The sequence below is a fragment of the Lampris incognitus genome, chromosome 10, assembly GCF_029633865.1.
Source record: "Lampris incognitus isolate fLamInc1 chromosome 10, fLamInc1.hap2, whole genome shotgun sequence".
NCBI classification, from domain to species: domain Eukaryota; kingdom Metazoa; phylum Chordata; class Actinopteri; order Lampriformes; family Lampridae; genus Lampris; species Lampris incognitus.
Window position 1 is genome coordinate 56812046 of NC_079220.1, and position 25754 is coordinate 56837799.

The 25754-nt window shown below is 49.5% G+C and overlaps 2 protein-coding genes across 2 annotated transcripts; one reads left to right on the forward strand and one right to left on the reverse strand.

Moving 5' to 3' along the window:
- Positions 1-632: 632 nt before the first annotated feature.
- eps8l1a (eps8 like 1a) lies at positions 633-10858 on the forward strand. The gene is made up of 13 exons (XM_056288480.1): positions 633-936; positions 3032-3090; positions 3321-3453; positions 4533-4621; positions 4777-4851; positions 4954-5102; positions 5635-5764; positions 7548-7691; positions 8289-8429; positions 8573-8708; positions 9071-9236; positions 10456-10588; positions 10793-10858. Exons 1-13 carry the CDS (start codon positions 633-635, stop codon positions 10856-10858), a joined length of 1725 nt encoding a protein of 574 aa, XP_056144455.1.
- Positions 10859-12358: 1500 nt separating this feature from the next.
- On the reverse strand, positions 12359-23135 carry LOC130119012 (nucleoside diphosphate kinase A-like). The gene is made up of 5 exons (XM_056287367.1): positions 22867-23135; positions 19947-20077; positions 19722-19823; positions 16495-16607; positions 12359-13806 (listed from the first exon to the last, which is right to left on the reverse strand). The coding sequence occupies exons 1-5, from the start codon at positions 23006-23008 to the stop codon at positions 13695-13697; spliced, it is 600 nt and encodes a 199-aa protein (XP_056143342.1). The 5' UTR covers positions 23009-23135; the 3' UTR covers positions 12359-13694.
- Between the last annotated feature and the right edge of the window lie 2619 nt (positions 23136-25754).

Sequence of the window (25754 nt, forward strand, 5' to 3'; positions counted from 1 at the left end):
ATGGAAACAGCTATTGATGGCTTCTCACCTTAACTTGGGACCAAACTTACAAAACTGGTACAAGGTTTAGTTGATCTTTGAATATTTAAAAGTAGCCTGGGGTCGGCACCAGACCCCCAGACCCTCCTTTTCATAAAAGTGCTGACATGTTTGTGGGTGGCTGTGTGGTACTTTTGTCATCAGGGATCCTGGATTTTAATTTATTTTTTTATCAATTATATTAATAAATACAATTAATTATATATAACTGATATAATAAATCATATTAATTGTATGTAATTAATTATTGTGGAGTCTGCTGCCTTTCACTGTCTGTTTCAATGTGACGACAACAACTTTGTGACGCATGTGAAGGGATTTTGGTGCCTTTTCTTCAGCGACAGACAGACAGCACTTTACACTGGACTCCCAACAGAGCCTCTGCCAGGGAAGAACACAAATACAAGTCGTCATGTGTTGTAGTTTCATTCATGCGTGTGTTTACTCATCAGTCTGCGGCCTCTGCCAAGTTAAAGCCTTGTTATGTTGCTCGGATGAGGAGGAACAAAAAAAAAAAAGAAGCTTGAATTTCCTGAAGCTGAGGTGGTGGGGTGTTTGGGGGAGACTGCTTTGCATTCCTGCAATGGCATCTGATGCCGAGCACATCAGCCCCTTGGCATGAGCCAGAGGCCACGGCTCAGACACACGCTTGCATCAGCCGTACGAACAAGCTGGGAGAGGGAGGGCGGCTGAGGCCGGCTGCCACCGACAGCCAGAGGAGAGGGAACGCAGGTGAGACTTCCTGCAACAGCAGAGCCGGACGAGTTTTTCTTGTTCCTGCATATCTCAAGAAGGTGGGACATATTTGTGTAAACAGCAAAGACCAGCGCACGTACATGCTGGAATACGGACTGGCTTTTCTGTTCCTGGCGTTTTGGACTAAAACAGCACTGAAAGGTACGCTGATGTGTTTAACTTGCATGTGTTAACTTTGGGTCGGTGGAGGTACAGAGGGACCGGGACAAAAGGGAAGAGAGACACGCCTGTTCCTGTGTGGATCAGCTGTCACCTGTCAGATGACATGGCGCTCGATGGGGACTTGGTTAGGACTTTACAATTCCACCTATGTTGAGTTAGAACTTGTCAATATGTGGTTGCGTGAACAGGACTTGGCTGCGAGGGCCTTGTACATGTCACGATGAGTGATTATATTCAGTAGGCTACACAACTGTAGTGGCATGAGTCTTTTGTTTAAGTGTCGAGGATAGGAAAGAGGGAGAAAAGGAGGCATTAAGGGGCAGAAAAGAGACAGGCTCGAATGAGGAAGAGGTGCAATTATCAATGCAACCATCAATTTGCCTCTGTTCAGCTGCTCGGACAGTTTCCGTGTGAGGTTCAGGAGGACGTCTCCCCCTTCATACCATGCAGCTTGGTGGTTTTTCCTTTACTGTGTCTGTCTTTAACATGCACGTGTGTGCACACAGAATTGTGAGCCACATTCTTACCATCACCTCAGGGCATGGTGCAACATCTACCTCTCACTCTCAGGGCATGGTGCAACATCTACCTCTCACTCCTCAGGGCCTGGTGCAACATCTACCTCTCACTCTCAGGGCATGGTGCAACATCTACCTCTCACTCCTCAGGGCATGGTGCAACATCTACCTCTCACTCCTCAGGGCATGGTACAACATCTACCTCTCACTCTTCAGGGCATGGTACAACATCTACCTCTCACTCCTCAGGGCATGGTGCAACATCTACCTCTCACTCCTCAGGGCATGGTGCAACATCTACCTCTCACTCTTCAGGGCATGGTGCAACATCTACCTCTCACTCCTCAGCATTGCTCTCTTTCCAAAATATTCACATCATTGCAAAGCTCACTGCTTTTTCTTTTTTCATTTCCCCCCCTTTTTCTCCCCAATTGTATCCGGCCAATCACCCCACTCTTCCGGGCCATCCTGGTCTCTGCTCCACCCCCTCTGCTGATCCGGGGAGGGCTGCAGACTACCACATGCCTCCTCCAATACATGTGGAGTCACCAGCCGCTTCTTTTCTCCTGACAGTGAGGAGTTTCACCAGGGGCACATAGCGCGTGGGAGGATCACGCTATTCCCCCCAGTTCCCCCTCCCCCCTGAACAGGCACTCCGACTGACCAGAGGAGGCGCTACTGCAGCGACCAGGACGTGTACCCACATCCGGCTTCCCACCCACAGACATGGCCAGTTGCGTCTGTAGGGACGCCCGACCAAGCCGGAGGTAACACGGGGATTCAGACCTCCGATCCCCATGTTGGAAGGCAACAGAATAGACCGCCACGCCACCCGGACACCCGCGAAGTGTTATTGAGCGTGTTAAGATTTCAACCAAATGAAACCGCTAACTCTGCCTCTCTATCCTTTTGGTGTCGTGGCACGTTTATGTGAAGAGAAATTCTCATGACACAGGAAGCCATGTGTGATGAAACCCTGCATAGTCGTAGACGAGAGAATATGGGCTCATTTGATTTCTTTAATTTGAACTACCTCCCAAAATTAAACGAGCGTCCTCTGTGCTCTCTCTAACTGAAAACCATCGTGGCCCACAGAGATGTTACTCATCCCGCCTGCTCCCCAGTGAGCTCCTTTACAGCCCTCCTCCTCCTCCTCCAGGCCTCGCAGCAGTAATGACAGCTACCCATCACTGAAACACACGTCTCAGTAAAACCATGTCTGCACACACCTACACAGGATGTCTGCAGCGCCGCCCCCTGTGGCCCCTCGGAAGCCATCAGGCGTCCGCGTCATGATCGCTCCAGGAGGACATGCTCCCACTGCTGGCCTGCCCATCCACCCCAACCTCCCACACGGTACAGTCACCTGCCTCTGTCTGTGTGTGTGTGTGTGTGTGTGAACATGGTTTTGTGTGTGAGGTGTGCTGTTTACTGGGAAGGCGTGTGTATTTCTCTTCTACTGTGTAAACGGAGAAGGCCTGGCTGTGTGTGTGGGTGAGGAAGTTGAATTTTATTGCAGACAAAAGCATGACTGACCTTGTTCCTCTGCTGTTCAGTGAATGGCGCCGGCGGCGGGCCTACACACACTTCCTCGGTGAGGGCAGAGAGAGAAGTGGTACGTCTCTTCCTAAACACAAAATCTAGACGCAGGTCTGTGACACAAACAGAAGTCAGTAGAGAGCGGTCTGCACATTTTCAAAATCAGCTCCGTAAAACTACCTTTGTCTGTGTTGTTTTAAATGCTGAGTTGTTTAGTTGTCCAAGACGCCACGATTAGAAGGTCTTTGGACTCTGTGCGAGTCTGAAGTTTGAGCCTAAACGATATGCATGTAAAATCCACATTAGGAGATCCTGAACCACTGTTTTGACGACGTGGAGCGCTTCATGGGCCGCCTGCAGCAGACAGCCGAGGCCCGGGGCATTCTCAACCAGAAGAAGAGGAGCAGGAGCAGGAAGAGCACGAAAAAAGACCAAGATGGTGAGCGGGCTGGCACCAGGCGTGCTGGCACCAGGTGGGCTGGCACCAGGCGTGCTGGCACCAGGTGGGCTGGCACCAGGCGTGCTGGCACCAGGTGGGCTGGCACCAGGCGGGCTGGCACCAGGCGTGCTGACACCAGGTGGGCTGGCACCAGGCGTGCTGACACCAGGTGGGCTGGCACCAGGCGTGCTGACACCAGGTGGGCTGGCACCAGGCGTGCTGACACCAGGTGGGCTGGCACCAGGTGTGCTGGCACCAGGTGGGCTGGCACCAGGTGTGCTGGCACCAGGTGGGCTGGCACCAGGCGTGCTGACACCAGGCGTGCTGGCACCAGGTGGGCTGGCACCAGGTGGGCTGGCACCAGGTGTGCTGGCACCAGGTGGGCTGGCACCAGGTGTGCTGGCACCAGGCGGGCTGGCACCAGGTGTGCTGGCACCAAGTGGGCTGGCACCAGGTGTGCTGACACCAGGCGTGCTGGCACCAGGTGTGCTGGCACCAGGTGTGCTGACACCAGGCGGGCTGGCACCAGGCGGGCTGGCACCAGGCATGCTGGCACAGGTTATTTACCAGGTTAACGTAGCCTCTTCCTGCATTACTCATCATCATAAAGCAAGTACAAATACTGTACGTCCAGCACAGAGAAGGGTCTTGGTGCTCCCTTGCGGGTGCAGGGAGTACTGCACGAACACAATCCCTCCATCTCCCGAGACCAAAACACATTTGAACAACTGAATCTTCATCATTTATTCATATACTAATTAAGTAATTTATTGGATTTCCCCAATTGTATCCGGCCAATTACCCCACTCTTCCGAGCCGTGCCGGTCTCTGCTCCGCCTCCTCTGCTGATCCGGGGAGGGCTGCAGACTACCACATGCCTCCTCCCATACATGTGGAGTCACCAGCCTTCCCTTTGGGTCACTAGTGCAGGTTGTTGTGGACCACCATAGAGACGGCACGAGGGAAAACACACAACAGCGTGTCAAATATGCAACACTGTCATCAATACAGATGTCACGACACTAACAACGATGTTACCGCCGTGTCTGAATGTTTGCTTCTGTTTGTCCCTTGTGCAGTAGATTTGTTGACCATGAAAGCTTGCCCGCCACCGGAGGAGGAATTTGTGGACATCTTTCAGAAAATCAAGTACTCCCTCAGTCTTCTGGTGAGATTAGATTTATGCAGCCTGACCTCGAAATAGCTTCTGAAATGCCCCAAAGGCCGAAGGGGCAAACAACTTTTCATGAAAATGAAAACATTGAGGAATTAGGATGGGGTGAGTGTCCCTTTATCGCTGACTGTCTTTCACGGTTTATTCAGGACCGGCTCAAGTCCTTCATTTCTGAGCCTGACTCACCAGAGCTGCTTCATCATGTCTTTGTCCCTCTTGGACTGGTGAGTCTTTGTGATTCCGGGGTTTCGGTTTGCTCGTTTGTCTGTCTGTGTGTCGGTCTATCTGTCTGTCTGATCACCACTGGGGTTGCTCCTCAATCACAGATGGTGAAAACCACCGGGGGTCCGGAGTTGGGAGCCACGGTGGTCAGCCCGGGTCTGACCAGTGGCGCCGCGTCACTGCTCCACCAACATTTGACTGAAGAAGAGAAGGAGCTGTGGACTTCACTGGGACCCAACTGGACTCTACAGCGGTATGTCTGCTGTCTGCATGTGTGTGTGTGTGTGTGTGTGTGTGTGTGTGTGTTCTCCTGGATCGCCACCTTGTCATGGTGGAGAAGCTTGTGTGTACCAATGATCCCAAGAGCGATGCCGTCCGGGGCTTGGCTCCTGGCAGGGTCACCCAAGGCAGACAGGTCAAGTGGGAGGTTCCAGGTGAAGCGGGATCCAACAAAGACCCCTACAGCAGAACTGGCGGAAGACAATGCCAGCGAAGGCGGATGAAGGCTGCAACAGAGGGTGGTCTCCAATCGTCTTGGTTCTCCATGGCGTTGGACTCTGGCCACCCCCTGCCAAGGACCGTGTGGCGGCTGCAGGCGCATCAACCACTCCACGTAAAAAGCTGTCATTGCACAAGGACACCCACAAGGACCTATAAGGAGGACAGTCATACTCAAACCCCAGTGACCGCTGATGTGTGTGTGTGTGTGTGTGTGTGTAAATCTGTGTTTGAGGCAAGGGGACGATTTCACTTTTTTAATGAGTCCCTCTTACCCTCTGTCCCAGTTCCCAGCTCGGTGTGTCTGTCCCTCCATATACACCAGTCTTCCTGGACGGGTGGCAGCCTCGTGCCTTTGACTCGGACGGCCAACCCTTAGAAGACCCCGTTGAGTCTCAGCATAAACAGGATGCCGCTGTAGCAGAGAGCAGGGAGGTACGAGAGCAGAAAATATCAATACGCACATCAACTGATGTGCAATAGGAACGACACAACAATCCCGTCCCAGTATGAGGACCTCCATCTGACGCGGGGGCTCACATATGGGCTAATAAAACACTTCATACAACGTACTTGTCCTTGTCCACAGGGCCCTGCTCGACACACAACGGAGAGACCTGTCTCCATCGGCCAGTCCTGTGATGAAATGTGAGTCTGTGGACAGTGAAAACAAGACATTAACACATCAAAACACAACAATGTGAATGGCTCAGCCTGCCGTCCTGCAGCAACACACGGTAGTCAGTCACAAGAGGGTGGGTGGTTCACCGTCCCAGACCCCTTCCTGTGTTTCCATTTGAAAATACAAAGCTGCCTCAGGTAAGGTCTACGATAGACAGAGGGAAGAGCCACCACCAGTTCTCTTTTTATCACTTCAAGACCGTCTTGTGATGACGTTTGTGAGTTTTGAAGCAGAAATTTACTCACAAGATACAAATTGTGACTGTTGACCACGACAGTGTGACTGTGGCTTGAGCGCCAGGGCGTGGCTGCGGGCCACGTTGCTCTCTGCGAGTAAATTATCGTTTCAAAATTCATAAGAGTGCTACTATACAGCAGCATTTGACTGGTAGAATAAAACCTGTAAACTATCGATTCCCCGCGTTACCTCCGGCTTGGTCGGCTGGATGTGGGTATGTGTCCTGGTCGCTGAACTAGCGCCTCTTCTGGTCGGTCGGGGCGCCTGTTCATGGGGGAGAGGGAACTGGGGGGACTAGTGTGATCCTCCCACGTGCTACGTCCCCCTGGTGAAACTCCTCACTGTCAGGTGAAAAGAAGTGGCTGGTGACTCCACATGTATGGGAGGAGGCATGTGGGAGTCTGCAGCCCTTCCTGGATCAGCAGAGGAGGTGATTGGCCAACTACAATTGGGGGGGGGGGATCGGCTTTGGGGTTTTTTTTAATGGGAGGATATAATGGGATTTTAGCATGTGAACCATCCGCCATCCATCCATCCATCCATCCATCCATTATCCGAACCGCTTATCCCAGTTGGGGTTGCGGGATGCTGGAACCTATCCCACGGCAATTTTGTCCTTCAAAGTGACAAGCTGGCCGGGCCGTTCTGTTTATCTCGGTATTTACTGTCTTTCACGGATGATTAGTTTGAAGCACCGTAGCACAAGCTTACACATGTGTAGTGTGTATGTTCACGCTCCTGGTAAACCACGGCTTACACATGTGTAGTGTGAGGTTACTGCTGATGTCACAACAACATTTCAAGCCAAAACTTTATTTCTCTGTCTTCACAGGAGAATTGCAAAGCCCAGCTGTTACATAAATTGTATTGCACTGCATATTTAGCTAATTGTGATACTGAGACATTGCACTCTTTGCATTACTTTTGTATATCTTTTCTGTGTATCCTGTATATACTTTTGTATTTTATATGGGCGGCACGGTGGCACAGTGGTTAGCACTGTTGCCTCACAGCAAGAAGGTGCTGGGTTTCGAACCCCAGGCCGTCCGTCCCAGGTCCTTTCTGTGTGGAGTTTGCATGTGCGCCCCGTGTCTGCGTGGGTTTCCTCCCACCATCAAAAACACATGCATGTCAAGGGTTAATACTCCTGCCTCTGCCCCTGAGCAAGGCAATGGGAAGACGAAGTGGAGTTGGTCCCCGGGCGCTGCAGCTGCCCACTGCTCCTGTACAACAGGATGGTTGCATGCAGAGAACACACTCGTTGTAAGAACACAGTGACAGAGTGAAGTGGCTCTCATTTCCTGTCCCCGTCCTAGAGATAGCAGCAGGCTGCCACCGGAGGGCGAGAGACTTTACTGCTGCAGTTACGACTTCGTGGCAAGAAACAGCAGTGAGCTTTCTGTGCTCCAAGGAGAAACCCTGGAGGTAGGACATCCCTATGCATGGTTATCAATTAACGACCCCTTTGAAAGTAGCCTTCGTCAGCATCGTTTCTTACCAAAATCGTCGCCGTTGGCGTGTCTCGTGTCCGAGGAGCCGTTCCAAGAGATGAAGGTGTGTGCTTGAAACGAAGACGGCTCGACAGTGCAAGGTGAGAATAGAAGAGGCTGGAGCAGCGTGGACAAGGGGATGGATGATAGGGTGGGGTGGACCCGTTCCTGCGGCCCTCTGTTCTTGGCGGATTTTTTGGCGGCGGCGCTTTTCTTCCGCATGTGTTCGTTTGTCGGTTTCGGCCTTGATGGAAGCAGCCAGGCAGGCAGCTCTGCGGTGCTTTTGATTTTCCGCTGCTTTTTCCCGGTTCTTAGGGTCGATGCTGAAGGGGATACGGTCCTTGTAGAGATTCTTTGGGAGCTCCTCTTTTTTGTTGACCTTCGGTCAGTTCGGAGTACAGGATTTGTTTCGGGAGAGTGTCATTTGGCATCCTCTGGATGTGGCCAAGCCACAAAATATAGCCACCAAAATAAAACATGGACAAGACCCTAATCCGTCTAACTTTTTTCTCTTTTTTTGCAAATCCTCCAGGTAATCGAGTCATTAAAGCGCTGGTGGAAGTGCCGGAACCGCTTCGATCAGATTGGCTTTGTTCCTTTTAATATCTTGGAGCCTCTTTCTGCTCTCGGCAACACAGGAAGACGCAGCCCCGTGATGCGCAGAGAGTCAAAGGTCATTCAGACATGCATAGCTGCACACACACATTCAGCGACACCTTTGCCACTGTGTGATGAATACGGTGCAGTTCAGCTCGCCTCTTGTCTCGTGACGCGTCCCATCTCACGGTTATTTCCTCTCATGCCTTTCCACAACAGAAGCTGCCCCTCTCCCCGCCGTCAAATAAGTACTTCTCATTTGCCCTGCCAAGCCCAACTGCCTCCAGTCCAACCGCCACAAGCCCAAAGGGGCCTCTGCCTTCTCCGACGCTGCAGGGGGAAGAAGGAGACAGAGGTACTGTGTGAATGTACCGTACACACACAAATACTTGTAAAATATGTCTAAAATATCATCACATTTGTAGGTTATTGAAGACTTTCACTGATATGTGGACACAGGACTCTGCACTCACTTGCACTGTGACGCACCGCATATCCACGTTTGCATGTTTTTGTCTGTTTTTGCCGCATACTCGTTCCTTTGGATGAAAATACTGCGGAAACTTAATAATCTAATCACAAACAACTAAGCATCACAGTCTTATAAAGGCCAGTACAATTCTGCACCTCTGTGAGCATTCAACACAACACGAGTGACTGTGCTGATGTGCCTCTTTTGTGTGTGTTGTCTCACAACGCGTGCTTGTGCGTATGCAGTCCTGATGGTAAACGATGAGCTCCTCCAGCGACTGGCCAACGGGCGATCAGGCTCAACCCGCCCACCGGTGATCCCCCGCACGGTCGACACCTCTGCCCCTCTGGACTACCACTCCCCGCCCGCCGAGGTGGAGGCCTGGCTTAGGAGGAAGGGCTTCAGCCAGCAGTGAGTCAACGCCACCCACAGAAATGGTTGGGCCCTTGAAAAGGTCCAGTGAATGCCCCCCCCCCCCAAATCAACACATATGTATGCGCATGTGCGCTCTCTCTCTCTCTCTCTCTCTCTCTCTCTCTCTCTCTCTCCTACTAAACATATACAATGAAAACTGAGAGACTTATTCAGGGGCTACATAGGCAAGCACACACACACACACACACACACACCATAATAGAACTCTTAAACACACTTAAACACACCAGACCTGTGACACGTTGTAGTAGAAAAAGCAACGTCTTACCTTATGGCTTCATCTTTTCCTCTTATGCAGCCATCTTCCTCGTCTTACTGGATGCAAAGTCCTTCAGAATGTCTTTAAAGTCCATCACTTTAGCCAGTTCACACTCAACCGCAAGTATTGTCATTATCGTTGCTGATATTTAGGATGGACATGATAAATGCTGGCCTCCATATAACGGCTGCCCCGACCACTGGTGGGAATTAGTTAAGACAGGTCAAATTTTAACCGGTTGATGAAACTGATTAACTGGTTTGATGTGTCATCTTACTATTCAGTTCAAACAAAGCCGTCTACCGCCACAGATTTCCTATTTAAAGTTCCAGCTTATCCAAAGTGACCGGTTCCCTCACTCACTATACTATCTATCTATCTATCTATCTATCTATCTATCTATCTATCTATCTATCTATCTACAACACTCACTATACTATCTATCTATCTATCTATCTATCTATCTATCTATCTATCTATCTATCTATCTATCTATCTATCTAACTATCTAACTATCTATCTATCTATCTATCTATCTATCTATCTATCTATCTATCTATCTATCTATCTATCTACAACACTCACTATACTATCTATCTATCTATCTATCTATCTATCTATCTATCTATCTATCTATCTATCTATCTATCTATCTACAGCAACACTCACTATACCATCTACCGATCCATCCATCCATCCATCCATCCATCCATCCATCCATCCATCCATGCGTTGGAGGGGGCATTACCCTCTGAACATTCTGTACCCAATCTTTGTGTACATTTCTTGAAGACGCACACTCTCTCTTTGAAATGAAAAATACACGTACTCACATGTTTGGCTCAGTGAAAAGACAGTAAACTGAGCCTAATTCTGGCTTGTATGATTAAAACTTCCGGCTGAACAGTCATTTCCCTGTCCTCTCTTGTCCATCAGGACTGTTCAGAGTCTGGCTATTCTCTCTGGTGCCCAGCTTTTTTCCCTGACTAAAGAGGAGCTGCGCACCGTCTCACCAGAGGAGGGCGCAAGAGTCTATAGCCAGATAATGGTGCAGAAGGCCAAGCTTGAGGTACATGTAGTTTAACGTTGCGTTGTGTTGTGGTGTGTGTGTGTGTGTGTGTGTGTGTGTGCGCGCGCGCCTTCTTACATGTCATGCACACTCGTTCACATGCCTGTTTACTGTGGGTTGGGTAATGTCGTGCACAGCATTCAGCCGGGCGTTCGAACCCCCCCCCCCCCCGTCTGAAGCACACTCTCTGCTCTGCTCTTCCAGGATATGCGCAAAGCAACAGAACTGGAGCTGGTGATGGAGAAGCAAAAGCTGAAAGCCGACGCGTAGGTGGGTGGGGAGAAAGCCCTCTCACACATTCACCAACACACGAGGCACAACAACGGACATGAGCACAATAACACCAGTTGTGCACAGAAAAGGATGGGATCTACTGTTTTATTTTAATCTTTTCGTCACACAAACAGAAATGGATACCTGCAGATTTAAGAGTGAAATTACACTATTGCAAGTAACAACACACTTCTGGTAACACCCTGAAAGACGAGCTTGAGGGTATTTTTAAGAACACTTCCAGAGTCGACCCTCAACTCTTGGTCAGTCCACTAAAGCCATTCTTACCATGTGTTTTTTACAGCACAACGTTACACGGTATCACAAGTATAATCATCTCACACCAAAATCAAACTTCCAACAAGGCCAACTTTCTCATATCTGCTGCCTGGGTTGATGGATGGGTGTCATACCTGTGACAAATTACTGGACAGACAGCGTGAACCTGGCTGCTAAAGCTGTGAACGCAGGATGCGTCCTCTTAGATGAAAGGACTTGTTTGGCTCAGAAGTGGCCCCGGTGGGCTACCGGTTCGTGTGATGACCGGCGTGCATGGCAGCGTTTGCTGACAGTCTTGCTAGTTGCCGCCGCCTTGACCCGCTCCTCTCCAGCCACTGCTGGATGGCCACATGTTTCTGTCCAAACACACATTTGGTACATTATACTTCATCACACACCCATTTCGCTTACGGGTTCACTATGAACAAAACTGTGATGTGGTTCATGACCCAACATCAACAGCCACTTGACGGTTTCCTCTGACACGCATCTTCAGACCCGAGCGCAGCTGAAAGCGACGTTTCTTCCCGTCATTTCAGCGGCGAGGCATATTATCATGTACATTCATTTGTGACAGTGCAGAACCAATTCTGTGCTGATTATACGTCAAGAGCCAGGCTCTGGGGCATCCGGGTGGCGTGGCGTGGCGTGGCGTGGTGTGGCGTGGCGTGCCTACCAACACGGGGATCTGCGGTTCAAATCCCCGTGTTACCTCCGGGTTGGTCGGCTGTCCCTACAGACACAATTGGGCCGTGACTGCGGGTGGGAAGCCGGATGTGGGTCGGTGTCCTGGTTGCTGCACTAGCGCCGCCTCTGATCGGTCGGGGTGCCTGTTCTGCAGAACTGGGGGGAATAGCGTGATCCTCCCTCGCGCTACGTCCCCCTGGTGAAACTCCTCACTGTCAGGTGAAAAGAAGCGGCTGGTGACTCCACATGTATGGGAGGAGGCATGTGGTAGTCTGCAGCCCTCCCTGGGTCAGCAGAGGGGGCGGAGCAGCGACCGGGACGGCTCGGAAGAGTGGGGTAATTGGCCGGATACAGTTGGGGAGAAAAAGGGGGGGGGAATACACACACAAAAAAAGAGCCAGGCTCCTCCTGTACCAATTTAAGCTGTCTGAGTAAGCTGAGCCGTGACTCCACGATGATCGTGTTCTTGAGGGAGCGACAGAAAAACAGCATCAACGCACTGCAGAAGCACCAAGACACAACTGTCTTAATGACGACTTCCTGTACGTCTCAGGTCTGCTTTCAGAACTGCCTGTACAGAAAGCTCAAAGCAAGCACAGCTCATTGCTCTGCCTTTGGTGTGAAATGACAATTAAAAGTGGATCTTAACAGCAGCCTGGTGATATTTGTGGATGTGTATGGGCCAGCACCAGGTCCACGGTTCTGGCGTATTTCAATAGATAGCATCTACCTCAGCGCTCAAGTGAAATAAGTAAGACATCAAGTTATTATTAAGGAAATTCAAGTTTAAGTAACAAATTAAGGCACTGGAACATATCTCAGATTTGCAAGTACCTGATCATTTTTGGGCTTGGTCCCCTGAAGAATATGATACTACACTGCATTTTAAACACTGCTCATTCAAAAACTACGATATAACTTTACTTATTGCACCTTTAGGACAGTTATCCATTATATTTACTTCTCTTATTTTTTTGCAATGCTGCCCAGGTAAAGACAATTACATTTTCTCTTTTATCGTACATTTGGACACCCCCCACCCCCCCACCGCCTCTCCGCTCTGAACTTTCTCCATGAAATCTTCTCTGCAGCCTTTCATCAATGTGCCGCCTTGTCCCCCGGCTGAGGAGGAGCTGGGGATACGCTGCACAGCATTTCTGCTCAACCACCTGCCTACATATCTGCCAAATGACACATTGCAATGACACAACAGTTTGGTTGTAAGGCAAATTTCCTTTTTACTTATTCATATTTTGCACATTGTCTTCGTTGTCTACTGGGCAGATTCTTATCTGACGTTTCGACATTCTTGTACACAGACTTCGGTCGGTAGGATATAGGCTTCTCTATCTGTCCTCTTTTGAATACAAATATGAATAAAAGAATATTTTTCATTATTGTCTGTGAATCGCCCCAACCAATCAGTAATTGTTCATCACTACACACTACATAACACTGTTGTCATCAAAATATGATTTTTTGTTCTTCATTTATGACTGAATACATTACCTCAAGTTATCATAAGCTGCTGGGGAACACCCCGTACAACAGGAGACACAAGGCACCAGGGCGTTCATGGTGCAGTAAGCTCAAACTGCTCAAATCAAGCTACTTTACTCTTCTCACTGCTCTTCAGCAAACCGGACCTCTTCCTCGACACAGCACGTGTGCTGCTCCGGCCCACAGTCTGGCTGTTACGTATTTGTAATTCATGTTAGCTGCTTGGTAACAACAGCGAGCAACTTCACTCATACAATTCTGAGGAAGAGTCGGATGTCTGAGCAGCAGTAGAGGAGGTGGAGGGCTGACAGTGTAGTTGTACTTTACAGCCTCCACAGCGCCCTCTCCCCTCAGCTTTGCGTTACTGCTAGATGTTGCTTTGGTCCCTGCAGTCCCAGTTCAGGAGCTCGTGTCCCTGGAACCACAGCCGGATCTCTCTGTGGGCCCCATCCAATGAATCACTGGCGTGGACCACATTCCTTGAAGGCACAGACGTACGACAACAAAACAGAAGAGCAAAATTTCACTTCTCTGTTTATGAAAAAATACGAGACATCATGTAATTCCCTTTTTCAATATCGCAATTTTGAAAACACCTGTTTATTCATATCCACGCCTCTCTGTCCATGTCATAAGTGGAGCGACTGCAAGGCAGAGGGGGCAACCACCCTAGGGCCCCACTGGTGCAGTAGGGGTCCCACTGGTTTCTACAAAACCAGTCCCATCAGCAGCGCCGGTGCCGAATGAAGGTTCAGCCGTTAAGAGCTACGAGTGCGGCACCCGTTCAGGCGTAATCCCCCACCCACCACAACCTGGGCTGCAATGGCAGAGTGTCGCTGTTCGTCCGGTCGCCACAGGAAGAACATGCCTGTCTGTATGTCTGTCTGTCCTTCGACTTTCTCAAAAACCACTCATCCAAAACAACTTCACACTCGACACTGCACTTCCTTGGTTCCCTGCCAAGTGTGAAGTTGGTCGAATGAACGGTTGCCGAGAAAATCGAACGAAGGACGGACAGACAGACAGACAGATTCCTTCCATTTCAGTTAGATAGCTAGATTTGTGTTCGTGCATGGATGAGGCCAGACTATCCAGCCTCGATTTGCTGTGTGTTGAGCAGGACAGAAACATTGACAAAGACAAAGGTTTGCCACCTGAAGGAGAGGAGGATGAAGTGGTAAACAGGGACCATGATATGTACAAAGTTCGTTAACCTGTTCGGATTATTTTGTACAATGGAGGATGGTGGAATACACAATTGGACCACTAAACTACAGCAGTCTGAGCAGGGACAACTATCGGTGAGTGAAATATCCATATTTATTCTTTATTAACTTAAATTTTGGTTATGAAGGAATCGGTCAGAATGTTTAGATAGATCGGTATCTGTAGTGTGGTTCGGGGTACAGCTCAGAGGTAGAGCATTTGGCTGCAAATCAAGAGGTCCCCAGTTTAAATCAGGTGCCCTCTTGTTATATTTTGGGCGGCACGATGGCCCAGTGGTTAGTGCTGTCGCCTCACAGCAAGAAGGTCCTGGGTTTGTACCCCGGGGTAGTCCAACCTTGGGGCTCAGCCCAGCTCGTCCTCTGTGTGGAGTTTGCATGTTCTCCCCATGTCTGCGGTGGGTTTTCTCCGGGTGCTCCGGTTTCCCCCACCATCAAAAGAAACATGCATGTTAGGGTTTATACCCCTGACCAAGGCAATGGGAAAAGAACCGGAGTTGGTCCCCAGGTGCAGCACGAAGGCAGCAGCCCACTGCTCCTAGCTACACAGATCACAGCTAGGATGGGTTAGTTTGCATTAAATGGATTTCCCCAAGGGGACTAATAAAGGCAACTTCACTCCATGCTTACCACATCTCAGCACTTGTCTGTGTGTCACTGTTGTGGTGTTGTGGACTGCCTACTTTGTATTTGAATAGGCCTTGTAGTGTTGTAGACCACTGTGTCTATTTTATGTTTATGTTATTCCCGTGTAAGAAATACATGGTACTGAGAGAGTGCACCTGGCCTCTTGCGGTCTATCGGCGGCGGTGCTGAACCTTTTGTCAATCGATGCATGCAGAACTCCAGGTGTTGTCCTCTGTGCTGAAACATTTGAACGCGACTGGCAACCCGTTTTCTTTTTTGTTCCTCAGAACAGGCTCGTCTGACAAAGTGGCCTCAGTGTGTGGTTTTTTAGACATAGGCTTGTTTGGCTCAATAAGTGACAATTTGTGTTTATGGATAGGATAGGATAGGATGTATCAGATATTTTAAAGCTGTGAATTTTTTAAAAAAAAGTTTTTTTGGATTTTTTCCCCCTTTTACCCCCCAATTGTACTTGGCCAATTACCCCACTCTTCCGAGCCGTCCCAGTCGCTGCTCCACCCCCTCTGCTGATCCGGGGAGGGCTGCAGACTACCACATGCCTCCTTCCATACATGTGGAGTCACCAGCCACTTCTTTTCACCTGACAGTGAGGAGTTTCACCAGGGGGACGTAGCACGTGGGAGGATCACGCTATTCCCCCCAGTTCCCCTCCCTCCCCCCGAACAGGTACCCCGACCGGCCAGAGGAGGCGCTAGTGCAGCAACCAGGACATATACCCACATCCAGCTTCCCACCCACAGACACGGCCAATTGTGTCTGTAGGGACGCCTGACCAAGCTGAAGGTAACGCAGGGATTCAAACCGGCGATCCCCGTGTTGGTAGGCAACGGAATAGACCTCCATGCGACCTGGACGCCTACAGCTGTGACTTTTAAAATGAATTTATCAGAAGGGCCCCTCGAGAATGCTTCCCCCCTCTGTGCTGAGCTTAGCTCCGCCCCTGGTCCATGTTCAATGCATGAGTGCGTCATACAAAGCACATAACTAAGCAACTCCAGAATTTATATGAAAAGCAAACTCTTATATAAAGGGCACAAAATGCAGAAGCAATGTATGTATTTAGTGTGCAAAGTTACATGTTTTGTTCTTGACTTAGCTGGTTTCATTATTTTGCGAACAATAAAAATAATTTACACTCTTAAAAAAATCATTAAATGACCACTTTAATTACCTAAAAGCACACACACACACACACACACACACACACACACACACACACACACACACACACACACACACACACATATCCTACATAGTGCCTGGCTTTGGCTTTGATTGTCTTTGCTGTCAGGCTACCTGCTGACATGAACGCTGAAATCTCCTCTGACAGTGCCAGGCTGGGCCTCTGCTGGGTTAGTATGTCCCACCATGATACGAGTCGTCTGGACCACGTTGTGCCCTTCCCACACCTGAACAGTGAAAGAATCAAGCAGCAGTAAAAATACAAGCCTCGAGTCCACAGGCACGATAAACAACATCATCCAACACTCAAAACAATCCATGATCACGTTGTAGAATTACAATCCGCTTCCCTTCACACTGATGTTTTTACGCACAGATTTTACATAATTTGTCATCGTTATGTCTTTCAATCTAGTCTTCATAGGAATATAACCTGTGACAGAACGGATAACTAAAGCAGCCAAAGCATTACCTTGTATAGATTTTGAGCTAAACACAGGTTAGACTAACATATTTGCTCTGACTGTTGTTTTGCACAGAAACTCCCAACCCCATTCAGCCATGACAGCCCCCCCATGCAAGTGTCCCCCCCCATGCAAGTGTCCCCCCCCATGCAAGTGTCTCCCGCCCCATGCAAGTGTCCCCCCCCATGCAACGTGATGGGCTTCGTTGAAAGCCGCTCCTCTTACTGTAAACTCAAGTTACCTTTGCAGAATCTCTGCCTTACTGAAGATTTTACTAAACAGACAACTGATGAGCAGGACTCTTACAGTGCAGACGTTGGGAGGGGGCTGAAGGTGGGAGGTCAGAAGGGTTTTGTCCAGGCCACGTTAGTGATGGTACAAGTTCATCTGAGTGTTTGCGTCTAATTTTGATCTCCTAGCAAAAGGTTTTGTCGTCCTGCAACGATGTTGTGTTTCTTGCAGGCGACGCTAAGAAAAAGTTTACTGAGATCGACAAGCAGTCGTTACACTCTTAGCCGCCATATTATATTCTCTTCTTCCTACTGTAATAACGAGAACACGCGTCTCATTACCCAGCAGCGCCTCCTAGCGGCGATACACGATAAGCCACGACAGGACACAAACGTCTTCTAGTTCGCGGTCATCCGGTCGCTAACCATCTAGCCAAGCTAAATAACGGTTTAATCTGAAACAAGAGGGCAAAGTGTAGGGGTGTACAGGGACACGTATTCGTACCACGAATATTCGGTGTGGGTCTTTGGGTTCGGCCCGCGTGTGTACCGAGCGGACGCGGCGTTGTTTCAACCGCGGCACAAGCGGAACTTTCGTGTGCCGCGGAATTTAGTGCAAAAGTCCGAGTTTCCCCCCGGCAACTTCTGCAAAGGGCCGGATGTGGTCACCCCGCTGAGCGTGCCTCGGGGGGGGGGCTGCTAATATTGGGGCCACCTCGGGGGGGGGGGGCAGCCGGAAACCGTCGCAGCTGGGAAGCGAACCCAGGGAGACCCGGACGGCCTCACCGTTAAAGCCAAAGTCGACACGTCACCTTGACAGACTTTATTTATTTAAGAACGACGGCCATAGTTTGTTCGGTAAACCACAAACAAAAAGAAACGAAGCAATTTTATGTTTTGTTTCTTTTCCCCTCGCGGTACCGGAAACGTACCGAGCCGTGACGTCAAAACCGACGTACCCACCGAGCCGTGGTTTGTGGGTAGAGGCTAGTTCCCGTCGAGGAAGAGAACGGTCAACTGAGCATGCGCGAAATGCCTCTACCACGCCTCCACACGCCCCGCGCAGCATCCAGGCGCTAGGATTCTAGGAAGCCCCGCCCCTACTTTGCGTCTGATTAGCTAACTTTAACCCTAACCTTAACCCTAACCCCGCCTCTAACCCTAACCTTAACCTACCCAAATAACGGAGGCGACGAGTACTTGCGCATGCTCAGTTGACCGTTCTCTGCATCGCCGGGAAGCGATATTATGAACCCTACATAGCCCTCGCCAAAATCCCGTACCCTGTCCCAAATCTCGCGAACGGACGCCGGATTTCCGCGAACGGACGCCGGATTTCCGCTGCGTTGCTAAGGAAACAATCAACTATCAACTCGGTGCGAAGCAAAGCTAACGTTAGCTACCTTCAATTTGAACTTATGAATCGTCTAAAAAGTGAACCATGGGGTTGAAATTATGATTGTGAGGGAAAGAATAGCCTTAAGTTGACTAACCTAACAATTTTAGGTTACAAGGTCTGCCTCTGCTCCTTGGATACGTTATTGGTATTATAATTGTGATGCATTTGAGGCTTGATGAGACAAAGAATCAGAATGAACCCCAGCTAAAAGGTTACATTGAGTAGTACATCACGACAGAGTCAAATATGTCATCTTCCTGAGGGTGGCGCTAATGTGCAAGAGCTGAAGGTGGCGCTAATGTGTAAGACTTGTAAAAGTCATATTACTACAATATAGGAGCTCGTTTTGTTTGTAGTCATGATAAGGGGTGAAGTATCCTATGCTCAAACGTGGAGCAAGCAAAGATTGAGTTAAAAACGTTAATGTTGATTGTGGATAACTTAGACAGGTTAAATTGTGGGTGTACAGCGTTTCCTTGATGAGCGCTAACCCCATAACAACATATTTTCGCGTTGCTACGGTGGCGCACACGTGACAAAGCCAGAAACGGGATTTTGGCGAGGCCTATGTAGGGTTCATAATATCGCCGCCGGGAACTAGCCTCTACCGTGGTTTGTGTGTACCGTCTCACCCCTGGAACAACAATCCGATTTCTTTTCCCCTTTTTGAGTCATTTTAGCCAGAGGAGCCCCCGGAGCCCGGAGAGGAGCGGCCAACAGGGGGGGCCACCTGTGCAGTGCTGCGGTGGTTTGACAGGTGGGCGTACAATAAATGTGCAGAGACGGTAGCAGTGGTGAACAGTGCGCTCACCGACCACACCTGTATTAGACTGTATTCCGTCAACAGATAGTTAAGGCCATTTATGGATTCAGAAAAAGCGCTATATAAGTTCAATTTATTATTATTAATATTATTATTCACCCACGCTGACCCAACCAATTAACATGTCACGGAATGACTGATTTAAAAGCAAACTAACTGTACATTTTTTTAGACAAGGATGCTTCAGGCATTGTGTGAATACGAACAGCACCCCCCCATAGATAAAACTAAGAAATAAGACGACTAGAGGGAGCACCGTGACGTCACCCGTCCATTTCCTGCACCCTGACGTCACCGGCCCATTTCCTGGGACCCTCATTCCCTCTTCCTTCCAGGTTCAGCATAGGACGCATGAAGTGTTTGTCAGTAATTAGACCACAGCAGCTTAAAAGAAAGCAGAGGGGGGGGGGGGGGAGAAGCCTCACCATAGCCACCACAGGCCCAGAGGTCATGTAATGCTGCAGGCATGGATAGAAGGGCTTTTTTCTCAGCTGATGATAATGTTGAGAGAGGAGATCTTCGGAGACCTTCACATGAAACCAAATCACGAATTAGATTTCGCTCAGCAGTCCATCCATGGATAATTCTTTCCGTATCCACACACGTTCAGCTCACAGGTCACATAGTATGTACATTGCGTAGACCTTCACCTGCAACATTTTCAGCGCCACCAGTTTAAATCCCCGCTGCTCAAAGCGCTGAATTATTTGTCCCACAAGGCGGCGTTGAACTCCATCTGGCTTGACTGCAATTAGAGTCCGCTCCCTTGCATCAGGGACGCCTACAAGTGGACAAAGTGAGTTTGTGCCATTAAACTGATTCCTCAAATTTCAGACGCATTCCCCTCTAAGCCTCGCAGAAAACACAGTGGCACGCTCTTTGCTATGATGGGAGTGGGCTAAAATACACAAGAGGGAATATTCTGCAAATTTAAGTGAACACATTCTTTTCCAGAACAATCATAATAAAATCATAAATCATAATAAATCCCCATAATAATAATAAAGCATGCTAAATCACAACAATCACAATAATCATACAGTTAGGTCTACTCCACATGTTGTATTTCTGCACATTTGGATTTCTACCACAAACAAAGTCAACAACTACCCACCAACCCATGGCTAGACCAGGCAAGTGGGGCAAATGTTTCATGAAAACAGGGGATCTGAAAAGATTGGGGATGCCATAATTGGCATAGACACAATTCCAGATGAGAAAAAGTCCCCTCTCTGTCCGGGCGAGTGACGTGTCCGGGTCCACCTGCTGTGCGTGTGGGAGATCGGTTCTGCTTTTCAGGGTTCCGGGCTGCTAAGTCGGTGATGCTGCACGGGCCGGGCCTGCTCGGTCACCGTGCTCGGGGAGGAGGGTTCAATGTGTTTCCACATGCAGCGCAGAGTTTTGCGTTGTTTTGTTATCACCGAGTGTAGCCATGAAGAGCGTTCACCCACATGACACCTACTGTCTGTCCTGGAAGGGGGATCCTTCATGTGATGCTCTTCTTCTAGTTCCTCCCAGTGTCTTTACCAACAAGCTTCCCCACCCCCCCCCCCTGCGGGTTTTCCTCGTGGAAATTGGAGGCCAGAGGGTGTCACCGACAGTGACTTAGCGTATCTGCTTCTCACTGTGTGGGAGTAGAAGCCTGTGACGTAGAGCCACTTAACCAAGCCGGACCCTGTTCCACATGAAACGTCGTCTAGAGTGTACACGAGCTGAGGTTAACCATGTGACAGGTGAGGGGTGGGGTTTTGGCATGTGGTTGGTGGGAGGTGGAGAGGGACACTGAACTTGGTTGCTCAACTACCCCATGGTTAGTTAATCTGACCCTGGGGAGGGTGGGGTGGGTCGCTCGTCCTACCCCAAAACAACAAAAAGTCCTCAATGACTAACTACGGCATATACCCGATGACACCAAGCTGCAGTAGGTCCAAGTTGTTTTCAGCCTGAACAGCCATTATTGGTTGATCCTTCTGCCACAGCAGATGGAAGACCAGCCTGCATGACATAAATTCCCTCATCATCTGCCAGAAAAGCCCAGTTTGTGAGCGGGGGGCAGGGGGGGGGGGTATGTGTGTGGTGGCGGGGCTACTGTTTCCACGGGGAAGAACGAGGCTGGTTCATGAGTCTGAACATCAGAGAAACACCGCCGCTCCTGTCGAGGCTCGACACGTCCTCGTGGCACCTTACAGACCAGCCGTACAGTGGGGGGGGGGGGGAGAGGGGCAGGGGCCTTCGTCAGCATCCTCAAGGTCCCATCAGTTGTAGTCCGAGCCACTGTTTGACCTGCGTGGTGCGTTTCCCCGTATACAGTCAGGACTGGTTTTGTTCTTACCAGTTATACGTATGAGCTACTCCACGTCGGCACTGCCCTGATTAGGAGCCTGCTGCCGGGCCGAGCGGGGGTTTCACTCTCGGCCCGGTCGGGGATGGAAGATCTCTCCGGCCTTGGAAAAGGGGAAAGTAGATCTCACGCCCCAAAAGGGTTGCCCACCCGTTGACGAGACAGGATGAGACGGTGTGTTACAAGAGACGGTGTGCGGGGTTGGGATGCAGAAGCTGCAGATGTTGCAGATGTTGCACTGGGCCGTGTGAGTGGCTAACCCCCCCCCCTCCCTCCCCTCCGACCCGCTGGTGCTGCTGCGGCAGGCCTCTCATATCGTGTCAGGTCTCACGCATGACACTGAAGAGCACATGATGAGTGATGAGTGATGTCCCTTCTCTCCAAGGTACCGTCCCCGTCTCCTTAAGGACCACACCAGTTAAGATCCGCCAGGGGACCCGCCTGCTCAAACCCCACGGCAGGGCTGTGCTGATATACTGACGTTGTGCAGACGTTTACAAACCGGTCTGTGTGTGTGTGTCTGTGTGTGTGTCTGTGTGTGTGTGTCTGTGTGTGTGTGTGTGGTCGTTTTCACAATGACAGCCCACTGTTTCCCTCCCGAGAGCAGCTTTTCTGAAAGTCCTCGCTTGCATGCTGGCCACGTTCTCCTGCACGGGCTAATTGGTGACGGAATCCGGCTAATTAAACGTACACGTGACTCTCGTGCGCGAGGGAACAGCCACGCCAACTTATAAAGACAAAAAAAAACACACACACACACACAGTTTAGCGTCACAGGGCTCGCCGTTTACACGACACCAGAAAGCTGTTGTGGCTTTTACAGATGTTTTGGGTTGCGGCCATGCTCGCGCCGGTGTCCAACATCTGCCCAGCGCGCGTCAGTGGAGACGCGGAGATGAAGAACTGAGCTGTCGCCTCCTCTGACCATGTTGTCCCCAGCCTTTAATGCTGCACCCTATCGGGGTGAGCTCTGCACGCTGCAACGCGGTCACCGGGGGACAGTCCGGACTAGTCGGGGGGGGGGCAGTCCGGACTAGTCGGGGGGGGGGCAGTCCGGACTAGTCGAGGGGGGGCAGTCCGGACTAGTCCATCACCAAATGCATGCATTCTAACACGTGTTTAACTTTCTGGCTTCCATCAGACAACACAAGACAGCGCTAGATACAGGGTAGCAGCAGGGTGGATGCAGGGTGGATGTAGGGTGGATGCAGGGTGGCCGAGAGACTTACCTGACTCGGGTCCTGCAGCGACGTGTCGGATCAGATGAGCGCTGACCAAGTCGGACACGCAGCTCTTTCGGGGCCTCCGACCCCATAAACAACCCCGGCCACCGTGAGACAGACCCTGGAGGAGCCGCTGCAGGAGAGCCATGACTCCCCGCTGTGTCGGCGAAGTGGACGCCCCGGGTTCGGGATTTACACTATATGTACCGTCCACACACCAGCCAATTGTCCCTCAAGCAAAAGTCACGAGTCCTCCCACTATGTACAGTACAGGAAGCCCCCGCCAGACAGCAGACGGCCTCCTGGTCTCAAACCAACCTTTTTTTTTTTTTTTGGAGGAGGAGGAGGAGGAGGAGGCGGAGGAGGAGGCGGAAGTCCAACAAAATAGTGGGAATTAAATCAAATCAAATCAAATCAATGCTACTTGCATAGCCCGGAATCAGTTGTTCCACGGCTTTGATACTGGCAGCTGAGTTGGACAGAAGCCAACTCACTGGAAGTCAAACTTTGAACATCACCTCTGGAATGCACTCCCCCCCTCCCCCCCCCGCCGACTGTTTTGCACCTTTTCAGTATTTTCGACAAGGGTCGTGGGTACAAATACACCGAAAACCGCATCCTCAACATCTTTCTACACTCGAGGACTTTGTCGAGAACGTGATTAAAATGCACAACTCCCGAAACCTTTGGTCTCTCGTGACTAACCACAGTGGTCACGCTACATGGGCTGGGGGTCATTACCGAAGCAACACATGTTTGGGGGACCCCCCCTCGATATTTACCGATACTTCTGAGAACCGGTACTTGTTAGAACCGGTACTTGTTATACCCGATACTTCTTAGAACCGATACTTCTTAGAACCGGTACTTGTTAGAACCAATACTTCTTAGAACAGGTACTTGTTAGAACCGGTACTTATTAGAACCGGTACTTGTTATAACCGATACTTGTTAGAACCGATACTTCTTAGAACAGGTACTTGTTAGAACCGATACTTGTTAGAACCGGTACTTGTTAGAACCGGTACTTGTTAGAACCAGTACTTCTTAGAACCGGGCAACACGGTCGCGTTGAGGCGAACTCTAGCGAAGCTGCATTTCAAAGTGAAGGGACATGGCGGTGTCCAAGCACACTGAAAGGAAACACATCAGTATTGGAGGAGCACATGGACCTCAGTTTTTGCTGCAGACTCGACCAATTATAATACTCTGCCGTCAGCCACCGTCTGGTCACAAGTTCTTTGCATTGCCAAAAACAGTTGACAAGTTGTTCCAAACAGTTTTCTTAGTAAATAATTTCTAGACACTGGCAGCTGTCATGGGGAGAGTGGTTAATAAAACCAAACATTGACTAACTTGACCCGCGATTTCACAATCCTGAGACAGGAGTGCTCAAATATTAAATAAAATGTAAAATCAGTTAAAAAAAACAGACCTCTTCGCTGATTGCACACTGGTTGCATGTTAAAAGCTCTTAAATGACTGGTCAGCACCAGCAATAGTGCGGTATAACTGGTCAGCACCAGCAGAAGTGCAGTATAACTTGTCAGCACCAGCAATAGTGCAGTATAACTTGTCAGCACCAGCAATAGTGCGGTATAACTGGTCAGCACCAGCAGAAGTGCGGTATAACTGGTCAGCACCAGCAATAGTGCGGTATAACTGGTCAGCACCAGCAGAAGTGCAGTATAACTGGTCAGCACCAGCAGAAGTGCAGTATAACTGGTCAGCACCAGCAGAAGTGCAGTATAACTTGTCAGCACCAGCAATAGTGCAGTATAACTGGTCAGCACCAGCAGAAGTGCAGTATAACTGGTCAGCACCAGCAGAAGTGCAGTATAACTGGTCAGCACCAGCAGAAGTGCAGTACGACTGGCCAGCACCAGCGGAAGTGCAGTATAACTGGTCAGCACCAGCAGAAGTGCAGTATAACTGGTCAGCACCAGCAGAAGTGCAGTACGACTGGCCAGCACCAGCGGAAGTGCAGTATAACTGGTCACAAAAGCCATTGTGTTTTTTAAGGGGGATAAGAAGCTGCAGAATACCTGCAGTCTGTTAGGCATCACACCGTGTCAACTTCTCAAACAGATTTAACTGGCATCCGCTGTGGACTGCCTTCTTTTGGTTTTGTTGATCCCAACCACATCTTATACAGAAACTTTGGTAACACTTTCTATGAAGCTTGCATCTATAACGCCCTATAACTGCAGCTATAAGTCATTGTAAGAGTCATTATAACCATGTATAGTACGCCCTCACAACACCTCATAACCACCTTTACGATACATTGTCAATTTAATTTTATGCATTATAAATATGTCATCAGCCTGTTTATCTGTCAAATGTCATAATGCATCATAGCCAACTTGTTTTGCTGAAGTTGTGTAGAGGTGCATAATGAGACTTCAGTGCTATTTCAGTCTTCAGCCATAACCGTTAGTCATTGTAATACACATTATAGGAAAGTATGGGCGTTATAGATGCAATAGATGCTTATAGGGCATTATAGATGTTTATAGAGTGTTATAGATGCAAGCTTCATCGAAAAAGTGTTACCGAAACGGTTTTTTTTGGGGGGGGGGGTTACGAAGTGGAGGAGTTAAATGGTTAAACTGTCCTTGAAACATGTACCCTCTCCTTTGTACTCTTAAAAACAATCAATAAACGAGGGGTTAAGTACATGAACAGGTTGGCAAACCTGTTTTGGTAAACAATCTATTTCTGCACATTTTGTACAACATTAAATGAGAAAATGGCCATTTTACAACTCCCCGGTGTCAAATAAAGTCTGGTGCTGCCTTCTAAAGCCGGATTCTTTGAATCCGTTCGAGTCTTTAAATCTGATGAATCCAGTAGGACTGACATGTCAGGACTACAGTAATTCAGTTCACAGA